The sequence below is a fragment of the Myxocyprinus asiaticus genome, chromosome 11, assembly GCF_019703515.2.
Source record: "Myxocyprinus asiaticus isolate MX2 ecotype Aquarium Trade chromosome 11, UBuf_Myxa_2, whole genome shotgun sequence".
In the NCBI taxonomy this organism is placed as follows: domain Eukaryota; kingdom Metazoa; phylum Chordata; class Actinopteri; order Cypriniformes; family Catostomidae; genus Myxocyprinus; species Myxocyprinus asiaticus.
In genome coordinates this window covers 26,348,771-26,368,902 of record NC_059354.1, presented here as the reverse complement: position 1 = coordinate 26,368,902, position 20,132 = coordinate 26,348,771, and the positions used below count along the sequence as shown (strand labels likewise).

Sequence of the window (20,132 nt, the reverse complement as noted above, 5' to 3'; positions counted from 1 at the left end):
TCATGAAGACACGAGGAGACAGGGACAGGCCGAAAGGGAGGACTTTGTACTGATACGCCTGACCCTCGAATGCAAACCGCAGGAAGGGTCTGTGTCGAGGAAGTATCGAGACGTGGAAGTACACGTCCTTCAGGTCTACCGCCGCGAACAAATCTTGATGCTGGACGCTTGCTAGAATGTGTTTTTGCGTCAGCATCTTGAACGGGAGTCTGTGTAAGGCCCGGTTCAGTACTCGCAGGTCCAAGATTGGCCGCAACCCACCGCCTTTTTTCGGTATGATGAAGTAGGGGCTGTAAAACCCCTTCTTCATCTCGGCTGGAGGGACAGGTTCTATCGCGCCCTTCCGTAGGAGGGTAGCGATCTCTGCACGCAAGGTAGCGTTTTCGTCCTTGACCAAGCAAAAACTCGACCTTCACTGTCTCACTCCCCCTTTCTGTCACAAGTTCAAACACAAATTTACAGCACCTCATAGACACACACACACACACATACATACAGCAATGTTACATTAATTGATTATTAATTAGCCTCTGGTTTTGATGCAGTGTCTTCTGTTTGAGCTTGATTGAATGAAAGCTACAGCAGGCAGAGAGGAAATAGATAACGTTCTTCATCTCACATAATCTATTCATAAGCACCTATTCTGCCTTTTATTCTTTCACTTCTATATTTTCCTCTTTCTATGTATCACTCTGATCTTTCTCTCCATTTTGTATGTTCTCTGTGTGTTTGTGTTTATATTGAAGCCTTCATCAAGACTTTGATTTTGATTTACACCATGATACATCAAACACACCTGGAACTTCACCCTTTCTAAATATTCTCTCAAAAGACCTTCATGTCTCATCATAAAACCTGCTCCCCTTCAGTAGTTGCAGTTTGTATACTGTCACATAGATAATACTGCATGTGTTTATGTGTCAGCCCTGTCTGTATGTTCCTAGTAAAACACATCTATCTTTAACTACTGTGTCACCAAGACTTCTTTTTATACCTCAGTAGATAGTAAAAGCAGAAGTGCGTAGGAGTTCTTCAAAGCTATGATAATGTTATTTACTCACAGTATATCTCCTGTGCTGCTGTGTGAATTTATTAGACTGCAAACTGAAACTGATATTTTCTTCTGCAAAGAAATTCAAAGAAGTTGTAAGTGTTGAATGGATCCTCGAGTGTTTAAAGCAATCACAGACTTATCTCACTTTGAAAAAGTGCACTAAACAAGGTGCATGCAGGAAAATAAAAGCAAAAGTGTGACTCAACTAAAGTGACAAACTCAAGGGGTCAAGGTTTGGCCAAGTTAGCCCTTTCTGATAGCAGTAACCACACCATCTGGACCCAAAAAGCATCTTTATCCAGTGACAGCCATTCAAAAGTAGCGGTGTATTCTGACAAATTTATCACAAAGCAACATTTTTATTGCTTATATTGCATTATATTATAGTAGATTATTATAGTGTTATTGTTAGAAAATGCCTGAATGCGGAACTGATTGTCTGTGAGCATGATGGCAGATTTTAAATCACGTTCCTCTGTCTGTGCAAGCTGAGCAACTGTGCTTGAGATGAATGGAAAAATTAAAGGCCCTGGTACACTTGAGGTAAAGTGATTCTTCGTTCTTCGTGTAGCCAAGTGAAGAAATTTCATGTAATTTAACTCTAGTTATAAATTGGACGTGGCTCTTTTAAGAGTTTTGCGACACCCGCTTTCCGGCACTCTCTTGTATTAGAGATGTGAGAAGATACGTTGTGCAAGAAAGCTCCTGGTTTTGTTCATCGGTTGAGAATTCTTTGGGTAAATGTAAAATTCTACAAAAAATGTTGTTAAATTGCATTAAACGTGTTCAGAAAAGTTGTATGCTACAAGTGTTTGTTATGAATAATTTTTGAAGGATGTATGTGGATTGCATGTGTGGAGTTTGACCGTGTTTTCTATACATGTGAGAACTGGGTGTGTAAATTTGGAATTGGCTATGTCTTGTTTGGTGATTTGTGACCCAGGGTGTTTTCCACTTTGGTGGGTAGGCGAGGTGCGTGTTGTATGTGAAAATATGGGGGTTCTGTTGTTTTGAGCTGTTGTGCATATCCTTGAAGCCTGGTTGAAGGTGTGTGGGATGCTTTTAGTAGTTTGGGCATGTGTTGAGTACATGGAAAGCTGTTGGTGTGCTGGGTCGTATGGATGGGCTAATGCCCTGTTTGTGTTCTTTTGACATTGGCCTATACCATATTTCGTTGTACCATATTTCATTGCTGTATTTAATTTTTGTGTTTCATTTTTTGTATTTTCTATATTCTTTTTTTATATAGTGCAGCCCCATCGACTGCTGTTTTTCTTCCTTTTAATAAACAGCCATCAGAATAAAACCTCAAAAGATATTATTGTGTCCTGTGGTGATTATTTCAACCCACCGGCTACATTCACTTAGAGCCAAAAATATGTTTGAAATTGCTGAGCAACAACATAATGTTTGTGAACATTCAGACATCCGCCACGCTGTTGTTTAGCGGTACAATACATTTAAATGAGGACGCTCAAGACTACATGTAAAACATCAACTAATATGACATTAAAATGTGTTATCAATGACTTCAGGTCTCATTCTATGAGTAGAATTCACACAAGATCAGTAAAAGAAGATGTATTAACTACTTGTTGATTATTTAAGGAACAGTAATATACTGTATACTGTTTGCAGTAGTGTCTAATTTGTCATGTTTACATTTTGCATTCATGGTGCTAATGCGCTAGCACGCTGTACACAGCCATACTATGCAACGATTACACTCTGTTATTGTAATTAATTATGACACTGATACTCCTGCAAAGATGGGTTTGTATCACAATATAAACCCTGACAGGGTGATCAGGACCCCGATATGAAGCGGACCCTGAGAGCGCATGTACATCACCCAGTCCTCTATTTGATGTCTGTGTTTACATCTGGAAGACATATTATTTAGGTTTTTTGCTCATCTGCAATACAACTATAAGACGTTTCCTCTCGGATGTCAATAAGACATTCATCAGATGTCTTTGAGACGTTTATGATTTAGAATGTTTGTAAATCTGATCTTTTTAAGATGTTTAGCAGATGTTCACTAGAATTTGATGCTTTCCAGATCAAAAGATCTAAAACAGACATCTGTTAGATGTACGTGTGCAATCTGGGGATGGGACATGTATCAGCCTAAAGGGGTTTATCTTGTGATTACAACCAGCTGTCTTTATCCTGCTTATTAAACAGCTATTAACCACATAAATAAATACATAGATATAAAATATAGATTTTCTTGAAATTATGTAACTATGTGAGAAGAAATAAATCTATGAACAGCTAAAATCCACCCCTGGTTTGCATCAGAATTCTATTTGTGTTTATTCTGTGCAAATGACTGTCTGACTGCTCATTATCCAGCACATTAAAATACTTTTTGCCAAATAATTAAATAAATGCACATGAAACATTGATTTCAAATTATTTTATAAGCTTAGATTGCACAGTGATCCGAGAAGCAGGAAAGATGGCTTGCAATACCTGGATGAGTGGTCTGAAATGTGGATGTGCAGTTGTTTCTTCAAGATATCAGACCGTTAGATGGCGCCATTGACCTATCAGAATCGAGTATTCCAGAGAGCCATGTAATAAAAGAGTGCTAATGGGTAGAATACAGACAAAAGAATGATAATAGGGATATCTTACTATGGGCATATGTGTGAATGGCTTTGGGTGGCAGATGGCACATGAGTGAAGCAGTGTAGGTTCTACTGGTTGTTTAGGTCAGTGTTACTATCAGAAATAATTAATAATTATTTCTTTAGTTATTAATTAATATTTCAATTAAATAATAGAATCTAACTCATTAAAGCCTCATACGGGGCACCAGTAAATGTAGTGTGCTACATTCAGGAGCGGGTTTGGTTATTAGCAATAATTAATAATTATCAAAGATAATTATCAATTGTGAAAATCAATAGAACATTGATTTTAATCCTTCACATCAACAATCAAAGATAACCATCAAATTCAATAGAATATCAATTATTATAAAAGATAATCATTAATTATTAAAATCAATGGAACATTGATTAGAATTAACACTAGCTTATTGATCCTTCAAATTCAACAATCATCAAAGATAATTATCAATTATCAAAATCAATAGAATATTAATAAGGATTAATATCGCCGGGGCACCACCCTGGAATCAGGGACTAATAACCAGACAGTATAACAGTCTCAATATTAGATTGTTCTCTTAAGAAAATCGACATTCAAAAGGAAACAATGAAGGCTTGAATCCGAGCACTGACATCCCCTGCCAGCATTTGACACAGGTGTATGCAAAACAAATCAAAACACTTCTCTTTGAAATATAACAAAGTTTATTTATGCAGTAATATAAATTAATAATTAATACAATGCAGTCAATAAACTTCCGACTTACAACTACAAACTAAACAGTGACATGATTAGATATGGTAACCAAAATAAGCCTATAATACATGAGAGGAAGGTGTGAGTGTGTGTAAGGAGTGACGCGCACAAAATGGCGGACGTGACTCTCGTGGAGAGTACGTCACGCGAGATTCCGGGCAGAGAATATGGCCGCGAATGTGGGCAGAGAGAAGCCGGTTAATGGCGTCTCCGCTTGTATGATAACTTAGGGACAAAGCTGAGCTTTATCATGAAGTTATCTACTAGCCAAAAGTGTGTGTGTGTGTGTGTGGTTAGTACGAGAGAGAGAATAAAGTGGTGCCACCAAAGCCGGTTTCGCAATCGTGGGAGAGAAAGAAGCTGTTAGTTTATCACTCAGAGACACGGTAGACGGCGCGGTCTTTGGTTCTTTAATGGATAAACTCAGTATGCCGGTCTCACCCGCGATGGCGGAAATACACAACAGTCCAATGTGGTTGGACTACAACACAGCAGATCTCATTCGTGATAACAGTACATTACAGTAATACCTTGAGTATTATTAGCAGCAATGAGTGGACTCAGTGGTCTGTAAACTGTACAAGCAATAACCTTGATGCACAAGAATAACACACTATAATATTCTATCTCTGCCCAGACGTAAACCTCTTACTTGAATCGCATGAGGATGCAGGTAGAATGTGTGTTCATCTGTCCTTTAACTCCGACTCGGTACCTCGAGGCTCAGGTGAAAACGGGAGGCCGTTTCCTCGCTCTGTCGGCTTGCGGTACGGCTGCTGATTCTCGGCAGGCTGGCGGAGAAATCAGCAATGTCGCCTTGATTGAAGATGGAAGAGAAATCTTTTTCTCTTCACTTCTGCAGGCAAGATGCGGATTGCTCGGCAGTCTCCTTCGGATCCGTTAGAGTGTTCGGTGGAACACAGAGTAATCTCAATTCGTCCAGCAAGATGCAGATTGTATGGCCACAGTTTCAAATCAGATGTTAATTCCTTGTGCCACGAGGCTACACCTGAGAGCAGCGATGAGCTGCGTCTACACATGGCGAGCAAAGTTGCTGGAAGCAATGACCGGAAGGATCTCAGAGGTATTTCTACTCCTGATGACGTCATGGTTGAGGGGCGTTCTGTCGTGTGCCTCATCCAATAGGAGTTGAGAAATCTGTTTTGGACTCCCTTTGTTTGATTTTGGCGCGGATTTTATCAGTAAGATTTATGACTTTGTGTGTGGGCCTCAGTCAGGTTTTACGACTGTGTTAGGCCTGCCTTTGTCTTCTATCTGAATACATAAGGCCTAACAGCAGCAGATCAAACAACAGAAAGAATAGGCACTTAGAGTATTTGAGTTAATTTGATTCCTTATGTAGAGTAATTAAACAAAAAAATCGCAAGACATATTCTTAGAAAATGTCTCTTCTCAAATGATTGTACAGATGTAGGTAAATTTGCACCAACTCGCAAATAACTCTGCACGCCAGTGTGTTCATGTTGACTGCTCTTAACTGACTGAACAGGAATGAGCTGTTAGCTTCAAAGTAGATGGAGCTCCAGGACAAACTTAGCAATGACTTGTACCAACTGCAATAAGAAGGTGTTTAGCAGCCAGTAAGACGTTTTCCAAAAAGTTCACCCTGGCGAGCTGTTACGAACCATCGAAGCAAACTGAAAAACACATTCGTTTTGGCCAGATTTTGTTCAAAATGACGTCACACCCATTTGTTTTTCAATTTCGCAGGAAGTGTGCAGGGTCCTTAATCGAGAGCTTTTTCCTGGTATAATATTTCACATTGGACAAACTGATACTGAACAAATCCCTTGGTGAATTCGGATGTTGCAGTAAGTGCTGTTTTTGAAGCTTAAATTAAAATCGAAAATCACTTTTATTGTCACACAACCATATACACAAGTGCAATAGTGGGTGAAAGTCTTGGGTGCAGTTCCAAGCAACATAGCAGTCATGACAGTGATGAGACATGTAACAATTTACAATAAACAGATTTACACACAACACAATATACAAATAATAATATACAATGTACAGTATACAATACACACAATATAGAATACATATTATACAATAAAAATATACAGTAGGTTGTATTGTACTGTAATGACATTCAGGCTGTCAGTTGATAGTCAGTTGCCAGTGTGTTGTTAAGAGAGAATATAATTTATGACAGTCCAGTGTGAGATAATAAGATTAATAAAGTGCAGTGCTGATGTATATTGATCGTGAGTTCAGAAGTCTGATTGCTTGGGGGAAGAAGCTGTCATGGAGTCGGCTGGTGCGGGTCCTGAAGCTGCGATACCGCCTGCCTGATAGTAGCAGTGAGGGCAGTCCATGGCTCGGGTGGCTGGAGTCTCTGATGATCCTCCGAGCTTTTTTCACACACCGCCTGGTATATATGTCCTGGAGGGAGGGAAGCTCACCTCCGATGATGTGTCTGGCAGTTCGCACCACCCTTTGCAGGGCTTTGCAGTTGTGGGCGGTGCTATTGCTGTACCAGGCAGTGATGCAGTCAGATAGGATGCTCTCTACAGTGCTGGTGTAGAACCGTGTGAGGATGTGGCGGTTCATTCCAAACTTCCTCAGCCGTCTCAGGAAGAAGAGGTGCTGATGAGCCTTCTTCACAATGGCCTCAGTGTGGACGGACCATGTGAGTTCCTCAGTGATATGGACACCAAGGAACTTGAAGCTGCTGACTCTCTCCACCGGTGCTCCATTGATGGTGATGGGACTGTGTTCTCTGTCTTTTCTCCTGAAGTCCACCTCAAGCTACTTTGTCTTGCTGACGTTGAGAGAGAGGTTGTGCTCCTGACACCATCATGTCAGCGTGTGCACCTCCTCTATGTAGGCTGTTTCATCATTGTCAGTGATCAGACCTACCACCGTCATATCATCAGCAAACTTAATGATGGCATTGGAGCTATGTGTTGCCACACAGTCATGTGTGTACAGGCAATACAGGAGTGGGCTGAGAACACAGCCCTATGGGGCTCCAGTGTTGAGGGTCAGTGATGAGGAGATGTTGCTACCCATTCTAACCACCTGACGTCTGCTTGACAGGAAGTCCAGGATCCAGCTGCACAGTGAGCTGTTTAAGCCCAGAGCCCGGATTTTCAAATCAAGCTTGGAGGGCACTATGTTGCTGAATGCTGAGCTGTAGTCTACAAACAGCATTCTCACATAAGTGTTCCTTTTTTCCAGGTGGGAGAGAGCAGTGTGTAGTTTAGATGCAATGGCATCATCAGTGGAGTGGTTGTTGCGGTAAGCAAACTGCAATGGGTCCAGTGAGGGAGGCAACACAGAGCAGATGTAATCTCTGATTAGTATCTCAAAGCATTTGCTGATGATGGGGGTCAGAGCAACAGGACACCAGTCATTTAAGCAAGTGATTTTGGATTGCTTTGGTACAGGCACAAAGGTGGATGTTTTAAAGCATGTGGGGACCACAGACAAGGAGAGGGAAAGGTTGAAAATGTCCGTAAAAACACCAGCCAGTTGGTTCGCGCACGCTCTGATGACGCGGCCCGGAATGCCGTCTGGACCCGTGGCTTTACGGATATTCACCCATCGGAAGGATCGGGTTACATCTGCTACAGAGACGGAGAGTGAACTAACCTCTGTAGCTTCGGCTGCGAGAGCTCTCTCCACGAGGGTGGTGTTATTTCCCTCGAAACGAGCATAAAAAGTATTTAGCTCATCCGGGAGAGAGGCAGCGGTATTCACGGCGGAGTTTTTATTCCCTTTAAAGTCTGTGATGATATTAATTCCCTACCACATGCTTCTAGAGTTGGTGGTGTTAAACTGTCCTTCAATCTTGTCCCTGTACTGGCGTTTGGCTGTTCTGATAGTTTTGCTTGTTATGCTCCTCTGCATTCCCTGAATTAATAGCGGAGGTCTGTGCATCAAGTGCAGTGCAAATATTGCTATTTATCCATGGCTTATGGTTGGGGTAGATCCATATTGTTTTGGTCGGAACAACATCCTCTACGCACTTTCTGATGAAACATGTTATGCTATCATCATAAATCTCGATGTTGTCATCAGAGGCAGACCGGAACATCTCCCAGTCCACATGATCAGTCTTGTAGCGTGGAGTCTGGTTGGTCTGACCAGCACTGGATCGTTCTGAAGGTGGGTGCTTCCTGTTTCAGTTTCTGCCTGTAAGCGGGCAGAAGCAGAATGGAAGAGTGGTCCGATTTGCCAAATGGTGGGTGGGGGAGGGATTTGTAGCCATCCCGCAAAGGGAGAGTAGCAATGGTCCAAAACCCGGTTCCCTCATGTGTTGAAACTGATGTGTTGGTGGTATTTTAGTGCAATTGATTTAAAATTGGCTTTATTAAAGTCCCCGGTCACAATGAACGCGGCCTCAGGGTGCGTGGTTTCCTGCTCACTTATAATCCCATACAGTTCCTTCTGTGTCGGCTTGTGGCAGGATGTACACAGCAGTGATAATGACCGCTGTGAATTCCCTCGGTAGCCAGAATGGTCGACACAGATGCATGAGAAATTCCAGATCAGGAGAGCAGAAAGACTTGATAGAATGTACGTTCCTCTGATCACACCAGGATTTGTTGATCATAAAACATACACTACCACCTCTGCTTTTACCTGAGAGGTCTTTCACTCTGTCCGCTTGGTGCACGGAGAACCCCGTGGGTTCGATGGCTGAATCTGGAATCTCAGCAGACATCCAAGTTTCTGTAAGGCAGTTAATGCAGCAGTCCCTCGTCTCTCGTGGGAAAGAGATCCATTCTCTCAGCTCGCAGAGCTTGTTGTCCAGAGACTGAACATTTGCCAGTAGAATACTGGGTAGCGGGGGTTGATTTGCGCGACGTCTTACTCTGATGAGAGTTACTATTTCTCCATTTCCTTCTGCGTTTCCGCAACCGGGCTGCCCAGAAAAAGGGCTCCGCTGGCGTGTTTGTAAACAGCGGGTCGGCATTGAGGTATTTAAAGTCCGGTTTTTGGTGTGCTATTGCAGAACCAATGTACAAAATTGTTTGTCTGTTGTAGACAATAAGGCAGACAACATCCAAGACCAAAAAATATTGAATTGTAAACAAAACAAACAAAAAACTGCAGTGTTGTGTCGGAGCTCGCAACACAGCAGCCATACTCGGCACCATCTTGAGTCCAAATGTCCAAATGTTTGTGTTTATGCTCTTTGTATTGGTGATTGTTGGTCCTGATCATATTTCTTTGCACATAAGCTCTGTACATTCATTCATACACTACACTGTATATGACTAATCTTCTCTTCACTTCCTCTCTCACTGTCAGCTCTCTCTCTTTTATTTCATGCATCCCATTTCCTGCAGCTCCTCCTTAAATCTGTTTACCTCTTACCCATTTCTTTCTTTTTTTAATTTTTTATTTCTACCTAATTTCCTCTTCCCTTAAAGGACCATTTTCTTTATGGCACAACATTTTATTGGCCCTTTTGGCCCTTGCTTTTGTGCTTGCTTTCAATCTCTTGTCAGCAACATAAAACCTTTCATTTGTTGCTTTCATAAGAAAGCACTTGCAAATAATTGCAAAATGCTGTAAATGTGTTACTCATTCAATATTTCCCCACTTCTTGATGTATGTGTGTTTTTGGTACAAAATGACAGCAATGTTAAGAGTGAACTTTACTGTGATGAGTCTGTGGAAAATGGTCATGCCTGACTGCCCAGAACAGAGCAAGTGAATGCTCGTCCACTCAAGAAACAGAACAAATTCTCCACCAGTGGCAGTGGTTTAGGATGGATGGATGAATAGATCAAATGTATTTTTTCAAAGAATTTCATCAAAAGAAATTTAACCAGCAAATGCAGTTCTGACTCACCCTCATATGTTTGCATGTAGATCGGTTCCCTCATGGCAAGAATGTTTCTGCACTTCATATGGGCTCTTTGAGCTCCTCTCATGCTCTTTTTGCAACAGCACATGATTAATTTGAGCAAGCCAAAGATCAATATCATTATAAGCATAATTATAATCAGCAAACTCATTATGTATGTCAGAACTCCACCTATGGAACCAAATATGCCACTAAACCAAGATTCCAATGATGATACATCTAATTACTTATTAAACTTATGTATATTATTAACTTCATGATGAACCACCTTTGCCATTTCTTTGTGATCCATGCCTGCATCTAGAATATACTGTATAGGCAACAATTTGTCCCTATAACTTCACACCTCCTCTTGTTGTAAGCAGCATATCCAGCACCATTCTATTTTGTATAGCTATTTGTCTAAATGAAGTTAAAACTTCCTGTATAATATTATTTGTCTTAGCAGTCTGATTTATTTACTTTCTTAAATGTGTTTTGCAGTGTCTCAGCCTCTGTCTGCAAATCATATATTCCCAAACTCAAAAGAAACCTATTTATCCAGTTAATGGTCTTGCTTAAAGGGATTGTTCACCCAGAAAATAAAATTCTGTCATTATTTACTCACCCTCAAATTGTTCCAGAATTGTATGACTTTATTTATTCCATGACACAAAAGGAGATGACTCAGTCAGTCACCAGTCACTTTTGTTCTATAGCAAATAGATGCAATCAAAGTGAATGGTGAGTCTATGAGGTTGAGTAAATGCTGAGGCCTTTGTTGGGCCTTCAGGCTTTACATGTGTTCCGGTTACACTAATCTTACTGGGGTCCCAAAACACACAAACCTACTATCAATGATGGAAGGCTTCTTTGCACATACAAAGACTGAATTCTCTGTGACCACTTGTGAATTCTGATTCAAGTTAATTAGCTTCCCTCAATATTTAGCAGCAATTTTTGAATGTCCCTGGCCTACCCAACATACCAGGCTGTGAGTTGGTATAATCAAAACACTTGTCACTGGTGATGATTCATTTACCTGTGCTGAGCAAAGGCATTTTCTAATTCCTCTGAAAGCACAATTATCCAGTGATCTTCCACACTTCAGTACTGTTGCACTGAGGGTAAGTGTCCACGACAAAGTTAACGATTTTGTTCCGCAGGTATATGCAGTATTAGTCACATTGTAGGTCAGTGCAAACACAAAAACATTTTACATCCTAAAATGTAACATAATGGTCATGCCCTGGTATAAGTAGATATTCCCTTTCAACACATATTTTTGCCCCCTTTTTGGTAGGTAGGTGGGTGGATGGATGGATGAATGGATGGTACAAACAAACACTCTCAAACACATTTGTATATTGTTATGTTTTTAATTGGCTTCAAAATCCAAAGGGTTAGTGACAGTAATCTGACTACATAAGGTTACACCAACAAAAAAATGTGTCAGGGTTAAATCTAGAAGAAATGTCTGACTCTCTCTCTCTCTCTCTGTGTGTGTGTGTGTGTGTGTGTGTGTGTGTTTCTCCTCTTCAGGTTACTTGTGGCCCCTCCCTGCTGTACTATGTCCCATGTGGATCTACCTGGATGTTCTCTTTTCTACTGCCTCCATCATGCACCTGTGTGCTATCTCCCTGGACCGATATGTGGCAATCCGCAACCCTATCCGTCACAATCGCTCAAATTCCCGTTCCCGTGCATGGGCCAAGATCACTGCGGTCTGGACCATCTCTGCAGGTAAACCTGACGCCATCATGCCATGACATAAAGCCACGTGTACTTTGAAACTGGAGCCTGCCAATCCACAAGCTACTAAATTAAAGTAGCTAAAATACATCTAAACTAAAGTAAACTACTCATAAAAAATAATAATAAATAAATAAAAGATAGCCGTACCTGTCTATTAGGGACATTATTAATACCAAGACATATGCAGAAAAATGTCTTTAAACATTTATGTATATGTTTGCTTGAATTGAAATGCTTTTGGGACTAAAGAATTAGTGGCTAACAAACTGCCAAAAGGTGCCAAACTGCTATAAACTCAAACAAAAGGTGCCAGACTATCAGATACATGAGTAGGGGAGGGAGGGAGGGAGGGAGGGAGAGAGAGAGAGAGAGAGAGAGAGAGAGAGAGAGAGAGAGAGAGAGAGAGAGAGCGAGCTTACAGGGCACAAGTTGGGTATCTAGAAATGAAAAGTAAAATTTGCAGCAGTATTCAATATTTAGTCATATTATAGATTGAAGCTGTGAGAGGCAGCAGCTTCATCAGTATCCAGCTGTTATGTCAATCGAACACTACAAGAAAGAAATAATTGAGAAGGAATGAGTTGGAAGAAAGATTAAAAAAAAAAATACCATAATAGAAAGCTGATTTTTAATTAATTTTGCAGGTATAGATTATTGCATGACGATAGATTGAGTTTCACAGCATGTTCTGATTGAAATAATGTTGATATTCTTCAAAAAATTACCTCATTTCAACCTTGTCCTTTGATCTCCATGCAGAAACGCTTATGATGACCAAAATGTAATAAGAAAGTAAATGCCATGGTGCCATTTAAATCATTGTAATGCAAAAAACAAAAACAAAACAGTGTAATTAAAACACATATATAATACAAAGCAATAACACTGTGGTCAATGAGGACCAATACCAGAAGAGAAGTATCCTAAAAATATCTGCACTAATAAAACTGTTTTAAAATGTACTGGTACACTTTTCACAGAATTATATTACATTTAATGAACACACTTCAATCCCTGGAACTTCATCACTTTTGCAAGCCTCACAGTGGTCAAAGAGCTAGTAGGCTATTCCTTTAGATTGAAGAAGACTTTTAGTTCATAATTATGTATTGTTTGGGGATCAAAGAAGATTTACTGAACTAAAGGAATTTAAAGTAATTATCAGTTGAGATGGCGCTAGCCTAATGATTGTTGTCATTAAAATAGGAATAATATGGAATTAGCAATCTCTGTTTAAAGGGAAATACATGAAATTGTTGTCCTTCTTCCCTGCATAAAAGTATCTGTATTGATAAAAACAAAACAAAATGTTGGCGATATATATACAACCCCAATTCCTAAAAAGTTGGGACAGTATGAAAAATGCTAATAAAAACAAAAAGGAGTGATTTGTAAATTATATTTACCCTTTGCTATATTGAAAGCACCACAACTACACATAATATGATGTTTTACCTTGTGAATTGTATTGTTTGTTTGAAAATGTACAATAATTTCAAATTAAATGATTGCAACATGCTCCAAAAAAGTTGAGACAGGGGCAATTTAAGACTAATAACAATTTGATGAGTTGAAATAATAAGGTGATATGAAACAGGAGATGTTAAACTGGTGAGGCAATTGTGTCATAGCACTGTATACTGTATAAGGAGTCTCCAAAAACAGCCTAGTACTTCAAGAGCAAGGATCATTCGAGATTTGACAATTTGCCAACAGATGCTTCAGCAAATAATCCAGTACTTTGAGAACAATGTTCCCCAAAGACAAATTGGAAGGATTTTGGGCATTTCACCCTCTAAAGTGCACAATATAGTTAAAAGATTCAAGAAATCTGGTCAAATCTCTGTGCGAAAAGGGCAAGACGAAAACCACTTCTGAATGCGCATGATATCTGATCCCTCAGAATGGATATCATGAACATGGTCTTGGGATAACTTTAGTAAACCTATTTTATTTAACACCACTCACCGCTGCATCCACAGATGCAAGTTAAGACTTTACTATGCAAAGGAGAAGCCCTTCATCAGCACTGTCCAGAAATGCTTCTGACTTCTCTTTGCTCGGTCTCATCTTAGATGGAAAGTAGAACAGTGGAACAGTGTTTTTTGGTCCGAAGAGTCCACATTTCAAAACGTTTTTGAAAAACAGAGACGTTGTGTTATCCGGACCAAAGAGGAAAAGGACCATCCAAGCTGTTATTAGCATCAGGTCCAAAAGCCAGTGTCTGTATGGGCCAGGGGTGTGTCAGTGCCCATGGCATGGGTAACTCGCACATCTGTGAGAACACTTTTAATGCTGACAGATATGTACAAATTTTGGCGCAACATATACTGCCATCCAGCACCGAATTTTCCAGGGACGTCCCCGCATTTTCCAGCAAGACAACTTCAAACCACATACTGCCCGGATTACAAGTACATGACTGTGTGAGCAGAGTGTGGGTGCTAGATTGGCCTGCCTGCAGTTCTGACCTGTCTCCAATTGAGAATGTGTGGTGCATTATTAAATGCATTAGATGGCAACAAAGACTCCATACAATTGTGTAGCTAAAGACCTACATAATGGATGAATGGGGGAAATACCACTTTATAAACTTAACAAACTTGTGTCTTCAGTGCACAATAAGTGTTATTAGAAGAAATGGTGATGTTTCACAGGGGTAACCACTCGACTGTCCCAACTTTTTTGGAGCGTGTTGCAATCATCTGATTTGAAATTATAATATAATGTATAGTTGTAGAGCTTTCAATATAGCAAAGGATGATTATAATTTACAAATCACAAATTTTTGTTTTTATTAGCATTTTTCATACTGTCCCAACTTTTTCAGAATTGAGGTGTGTGTGTGTGTGTGTGTGTGTGTGTGTCACATATCCACCTGACCTTTCCGCCACAAACACTCAACCTTCCCGCTCCCCCGAATACTGATCACCCGCACCTGTCTCCTATCACTGTGTCAGTCAGCTCCTCTATATAACACTCCACTCTCCCTTCAGTCTTCGTCTGGTATCAAAGCAGTCTGGTATCAAAGCAGTATACAGACTCACTTACCTTCTACTTACCTGACTCTTCAGATGCCATTCCAGCATGCTCCCTCGACGATTCCTCTCCAGCGCTATTCTGAAGTTTGTTCCAAGTCTCCTCTCCTGCTTCTCCTTCCCTTGGTGTTATCCTCCAACCCAAGTAATACTTCTACCTGCAAATACAATAAACTCCATCAAGTACTGTTGTGTTCCTGAACCAATCTGCTCATTCACCACTCACCTGCATTTGCTGTCTGTGTTTGTTCAAATAAATACCTGATTTTGGGTTCACCACCATCTTCGAGTCAGGGTTACTGTTACAGGATACCAGACTTTCAAGAATCATGAACCCAGCAGTTCTGGATCTCATCCAGGAGCTGGTTGACACCTCATCTAACCTCACTGCCCCGCCGATCTCGAACAACACTTCTGCAATTTCTTCACTGGTCTATTCTGCCAGTCCCTTGGTCAATCCAGCGCCATACTCCGGATTGGCAGAGAACTGTGGCAGCTTTTTGCTTCGATGTTCACTCGCCCTAGAGATGCAGCCACATCTATTCCCCACAGAGCGGTCTAAGGTGGTGTATATCATCAACTTGCTCTCTGGACGAGCACTGCAGTGGGCCCAACCACTTTGGGAGCAAAACAGTCCTGTTACTCAAACTTTTGAGAACTTCACTTGACAATTCAGAGAGGTTTTTGGACACCCTGTGGGTGATACTTCTACTGGTGAACAACTCTGTAATCTTCATCAAGGTAAAGTCTCCGTCCAAGATTATGCTCTCAAGTCCCGCACCCTAGCAAACTCCAGTGGATGGAATGAGACTGCTCTACTCACCACTTACCATCAGGGGCTCAACCCAACACTGCGGCTGCATCTCTTTTCATTTGATGACACCATGGGGCTTGAGAGCTTCATCCAACTTTCCATCCGAGTCGCCAACCGAATGAAGCCCTGCCTCAACGAAGTTCCCGCCTTGCAGTCTCCGCCTGTTCCTACACGATCACCCTCAATCCAATCTTCAGAATCAGGCGGGGAGCCTATGCAGATGGATGCTTCCCGGCTATCATCAGCAGAGCACCAGTGTCGGTTGACCCAGCGGTTGTACCTGTACTGTGGTGGTAAGGGACATGTCATCTTGGCGTGTCCCATTCGTCCTCTGCGCCCACTGGTGAGTCATGTTACTTACCCTAAATTTGTTCCTCTCCCTTGTCTACCAGTGTGATGCTTACTGCTCCCAACTTTTCCCTTACAGTACTCACACTCTTCGACTCTGGGTCAGCCGGCAACTTCATCTCAGATGCGCTCTGTCACCAACACCAGCTCCATCCGCTGCCATGTCAGCCCAACCTAAAGATCCATTCCATTATTGGCAAACCCATCGGCAGATGTGTGATTCATCATTGTGTGGGTCCCGAGATGCTCCAAGTCGGGTGTCTGCACCACAAAACCATCACCCTCCTGGTTTTAGAGAACTTCACCGCTGACATAGTGTTGGGACGTCCATGGCTCGAACTGCATTCCCCCATCATTTCCTGGTCTTCCGGCGATGTCTTGAAGTGGGGCTCCCAATGCTTTCCTACCTGTTTCCCAATCTTCCCATCCCAAGGCCCTCGACTATCGCCAGGAAATCTCCTCCTCTCTGTCTCAACTCCACCTCCATCAAGAGTCCTATCTGCTCCACCTCGGTGGAAATCCCATTATGTTACTCCCACTTCCAGGATGTTTCTGCCCACTCCGCGCCTCACAACTTCCTCCTCACTAACCTTGGGACTGTGCGATAGACCTTCTCCCTGGTGAGCCAGTGCCCCGTGGCCAAATATATCCTCTCTCCATCTCTGAACAGAAGGCTATGGAGGAGTACATCGAGGAGGCTCTCTACCAAGGCTACATCTGACCTTCCACATCCCCTGCTGCTTCAAGCTTTTTCTACGTGGCGAAGAAGGATGGAGGTCTCCGGCCCTGTATTGATTTACCACTCTCTCAACAAGATAACGGTACAGTTCTGATATCCACTTCCCCTCATCCCGTCTGCCTTGGAACTGTTGAGAGGAGCTACAATCTTCACCAAGCTGGACCTGCGCAGCGTGTATAACCTCATTCGAATCTGTAGGATAGATGAATGGAAGATCGCCTTTGTAACTCCAACCGGCCACTACGAGTACCGGGTGATGCCGTTTGGCCTGGTCAATGCCCCCTCCATGTTCTAGGGCTTCATGAATGAGGTGTTCCGTGAGTACCTCCATCGATTCATCCTCCTTTACATCGACAACATTCTGGTGTACTCCCAGAACGATACCGACCATCGTCAACACGTCGTGCTAGTGTTGGAAAAGCTGAGGGAATACCATCTGTACCTCAAGGCTGAGAAATGTTCCTTTCATCAGTCGTCCCTCCAGTTCCTAGGTTACAACATCAGCCCTGAGGGTATCCAGATGGACGAGGGGAAGGTAGAGGCTGTGCGATCCTGGCCCACTCCTACTACCATCAAGGAACTCCAGCACTTCTTGGGTTTCGCCAACTTCTATCGTCGTTTTATCAGGAAATACAGCTCCCTCACAGCCCCCTTAACATCTCTTCTCTGATCCAAGCCTAAATCTCTGACCTGGAACTCCGAGGCTTCCTACACCTTCCAACATCTGAAGGAGGTCTTCACCACGGCTCCACTTCTCATCCACCCCGATCCTAGTAAGCCTTTTGTGGTTGAAGTAGATGCCTCCACTAAGGGCATAGGAGCCGTGATTTCTCCGCAGCAGGGGAAACCATCTAAGCTCCATCCATGTGCCTTCTTTTCTCGAACTCTCCCCGGCAGAGCAAAATTATGACATCAGAAACCGGGAGCTCCTGGCTGTCAAGTTGGCCCTGGAAGAGTGGCGGCATTGGCTAGAGGGGGCCCAACACCCCTTCCAGGTACTAACAGACCACAAGAACCTTGAGTACCTTTGGGAGGCTCGTCGTCTAAATCCTCGCCAAGGACACTGGGCCCTCTACTTCACACACTTCAGTTTCACCATCTCCTATCGTCCGGGGAACAAGAACATCAAGGCGGATGCCCTTTCCCAACTTTACGCTCCAGAGGAAAGCCTTGAGAGTTCGGACACCATCCTTCCTCCTCACATAATTGTAAGCTCTATCCAATGGTCCCTGGACAATAGAATCTCTGATGCCACCACCACTGAACCTGCTCTGCCGGGCTGTCCCACCAACAGAACTTTTGTACCCTCCTCTCAACATTTATCACTCATTGACTCCGTCCACTCCTCATTGGGCACTGGCCACCCTGGGTCCAATAGGACCCTCTCGCTTATCCAGGACCGGTTCTGGTGGCCGCACATGAACAAAGATGTCAGAAGGTTCATCTAGGGATACCTGGAATGTGCCATGTCCCGAACTCCTCGACATCTACCGACTGGCAAGCTCCTTCTGCTACCCTGGTCACACCTAGGGGTCGGCTTTATCATGGACCTGCCATCCTCTGAGGGATTCACCTGTGTTTTGGTGGTTGCTGACCACTTCTCCAAAGCCTGCAAGTTGATACCCCTCAAGGGTCTTCCCACTGCCCTTGAAACCGCTGAAGCCCTCTTCAACCATGTATTTTGAAACTATGGGTTTCCCGAAGATATCGTCTCAGACAGGGGTCCCCAGTTCAATTCCAAAGTCTGGAGAGCTTTCTTTTCCATCATGGGAGTGACCATCAGCCTCTCTTCTGGGTATCATCCTCAGAGCAACAGGTAGACTGAGAGGAAAATTCAGGAGATCAGCGTTTCCTTCTAATCTTCTGTCATCACCGCCAGAACCATTGGAGTCATTTTTTGTCCTGGGCCGAGTATGCACAGAATTCCTTATGTCAACCCTCCTCCAACTTAACACCCTTCCAGTGCATACTCGGCTACCAACCTCCTCTTTTCCCCTGGTCTGGAGAGCCATCTGATGTCCCAGCGGTCAACCATTGGTTTAGAGAGAGCGAGAGGGTCTGGGACTTAGCCCACCATCACCTGCAGAGGGCTGTGTTATGCCAGAAGATCCTTGCCGATGCCCGGAGATCAAGTTAGTTACAAACCCGGGCAGAAGGTTTGGCTCCCCACTAAGGACATCCGGCTGCACCTACCATGCAAAAATCTAAGTCCCCGTTACATTGGTCCCTTCACTATCACTAAACAAATTAATCCAGTCACCTACCAACTCCAACTTCCCCCCAAATACCGCATTCACCCTACTTTCCACGTCTCCCTCCTGAAACCTCACTATCCGTCTCTCTCTCCTCACCCCTCAGAACCTGATCCAGCTGACAATCCCCCCCAGCCACTAATCCTGGAAGACAGACCCGTCTATGCAGTTCATGACATCTTGGACTCCTGATGCTGCAGGGGTCACCGAGTACCTCGTAGACTGGGAGGGCTATGGTCCCGAAGAAAGATCATGGGTACCCCGAGACAACATCCTGGACCCGACCCTACTCACTAACTTCCACGACACTCACCCAGACCGTCCAGCTCCTCATGGACGGGGTCGGCCATGGCGTCAGGAGGCTCATCCCTCAGGAGCGGTCCATGGGGGGGTAATGTCACAGATCCACCTGCCCTTCTTGCCACAAACACTCAACCTTCCCACTCCCCTGAATACTGATCACCCGCACCAATCTCTTATCACTGTGTCAGTCAGCTCCTCTATATAACACTCCACTCTCCCTTCAGTCTTCGTCTGGTATCAAAGCAGTATACAGACTCACTTACCTGCTACTTACCTGACTCTTCAGACACCATTCCAGCATGCTCCCTCAACGATTCCTCTCCAGCGCTATTCAGAATTTGTTCCAAGTCTCCTCTCCTGCGTCTCCTTCCCTTGGTGTTATCCTCAAACCCAAGTAATACTTCTACCTGCAAATACAATAAACTCCAAGTACTGTTGTCTGTTCCTGAACCAATCTGCTCATTCACCACTCACCTGCCATTTGCTGTCTGTGTTTGTGTTTGTTCAAATAAATACCTACTTTTGGGTTCACCACCATCTTCAAGTCTGGGTTACTGTTACAGTGGTGTGTGTGTGTGTGTGTGTGTGTGTGTGTGTACTGAAAAAAGGTTTAACCTTCAATTGTTA

General features: G+C 42.9%; 1 protein-coding gene across 1 annotated transcript in view; it reads left to right on the top strand.

Annotated features, from left to right (window-relative positions):
* The window catches only part of LOC127448385 (5-hydroxytryptamine receptor 2A-like), a 48,335-nt gene that overhangs the window by 18,762 nt on the left and 9,441 nt on the right, over positions 1–20,132 (top strand). Inside the window, exon 2 of the mRNA XM_051710870.1 lies at positions 11,799–11,999. Within this exon, the coding sequence (XP_051566830.1) occupies positions 11,799–11,999 (201 nt within the window). The remainder of the gene's footprint in view (positions 1–11,798; positions 12,000–20,132) is intronic.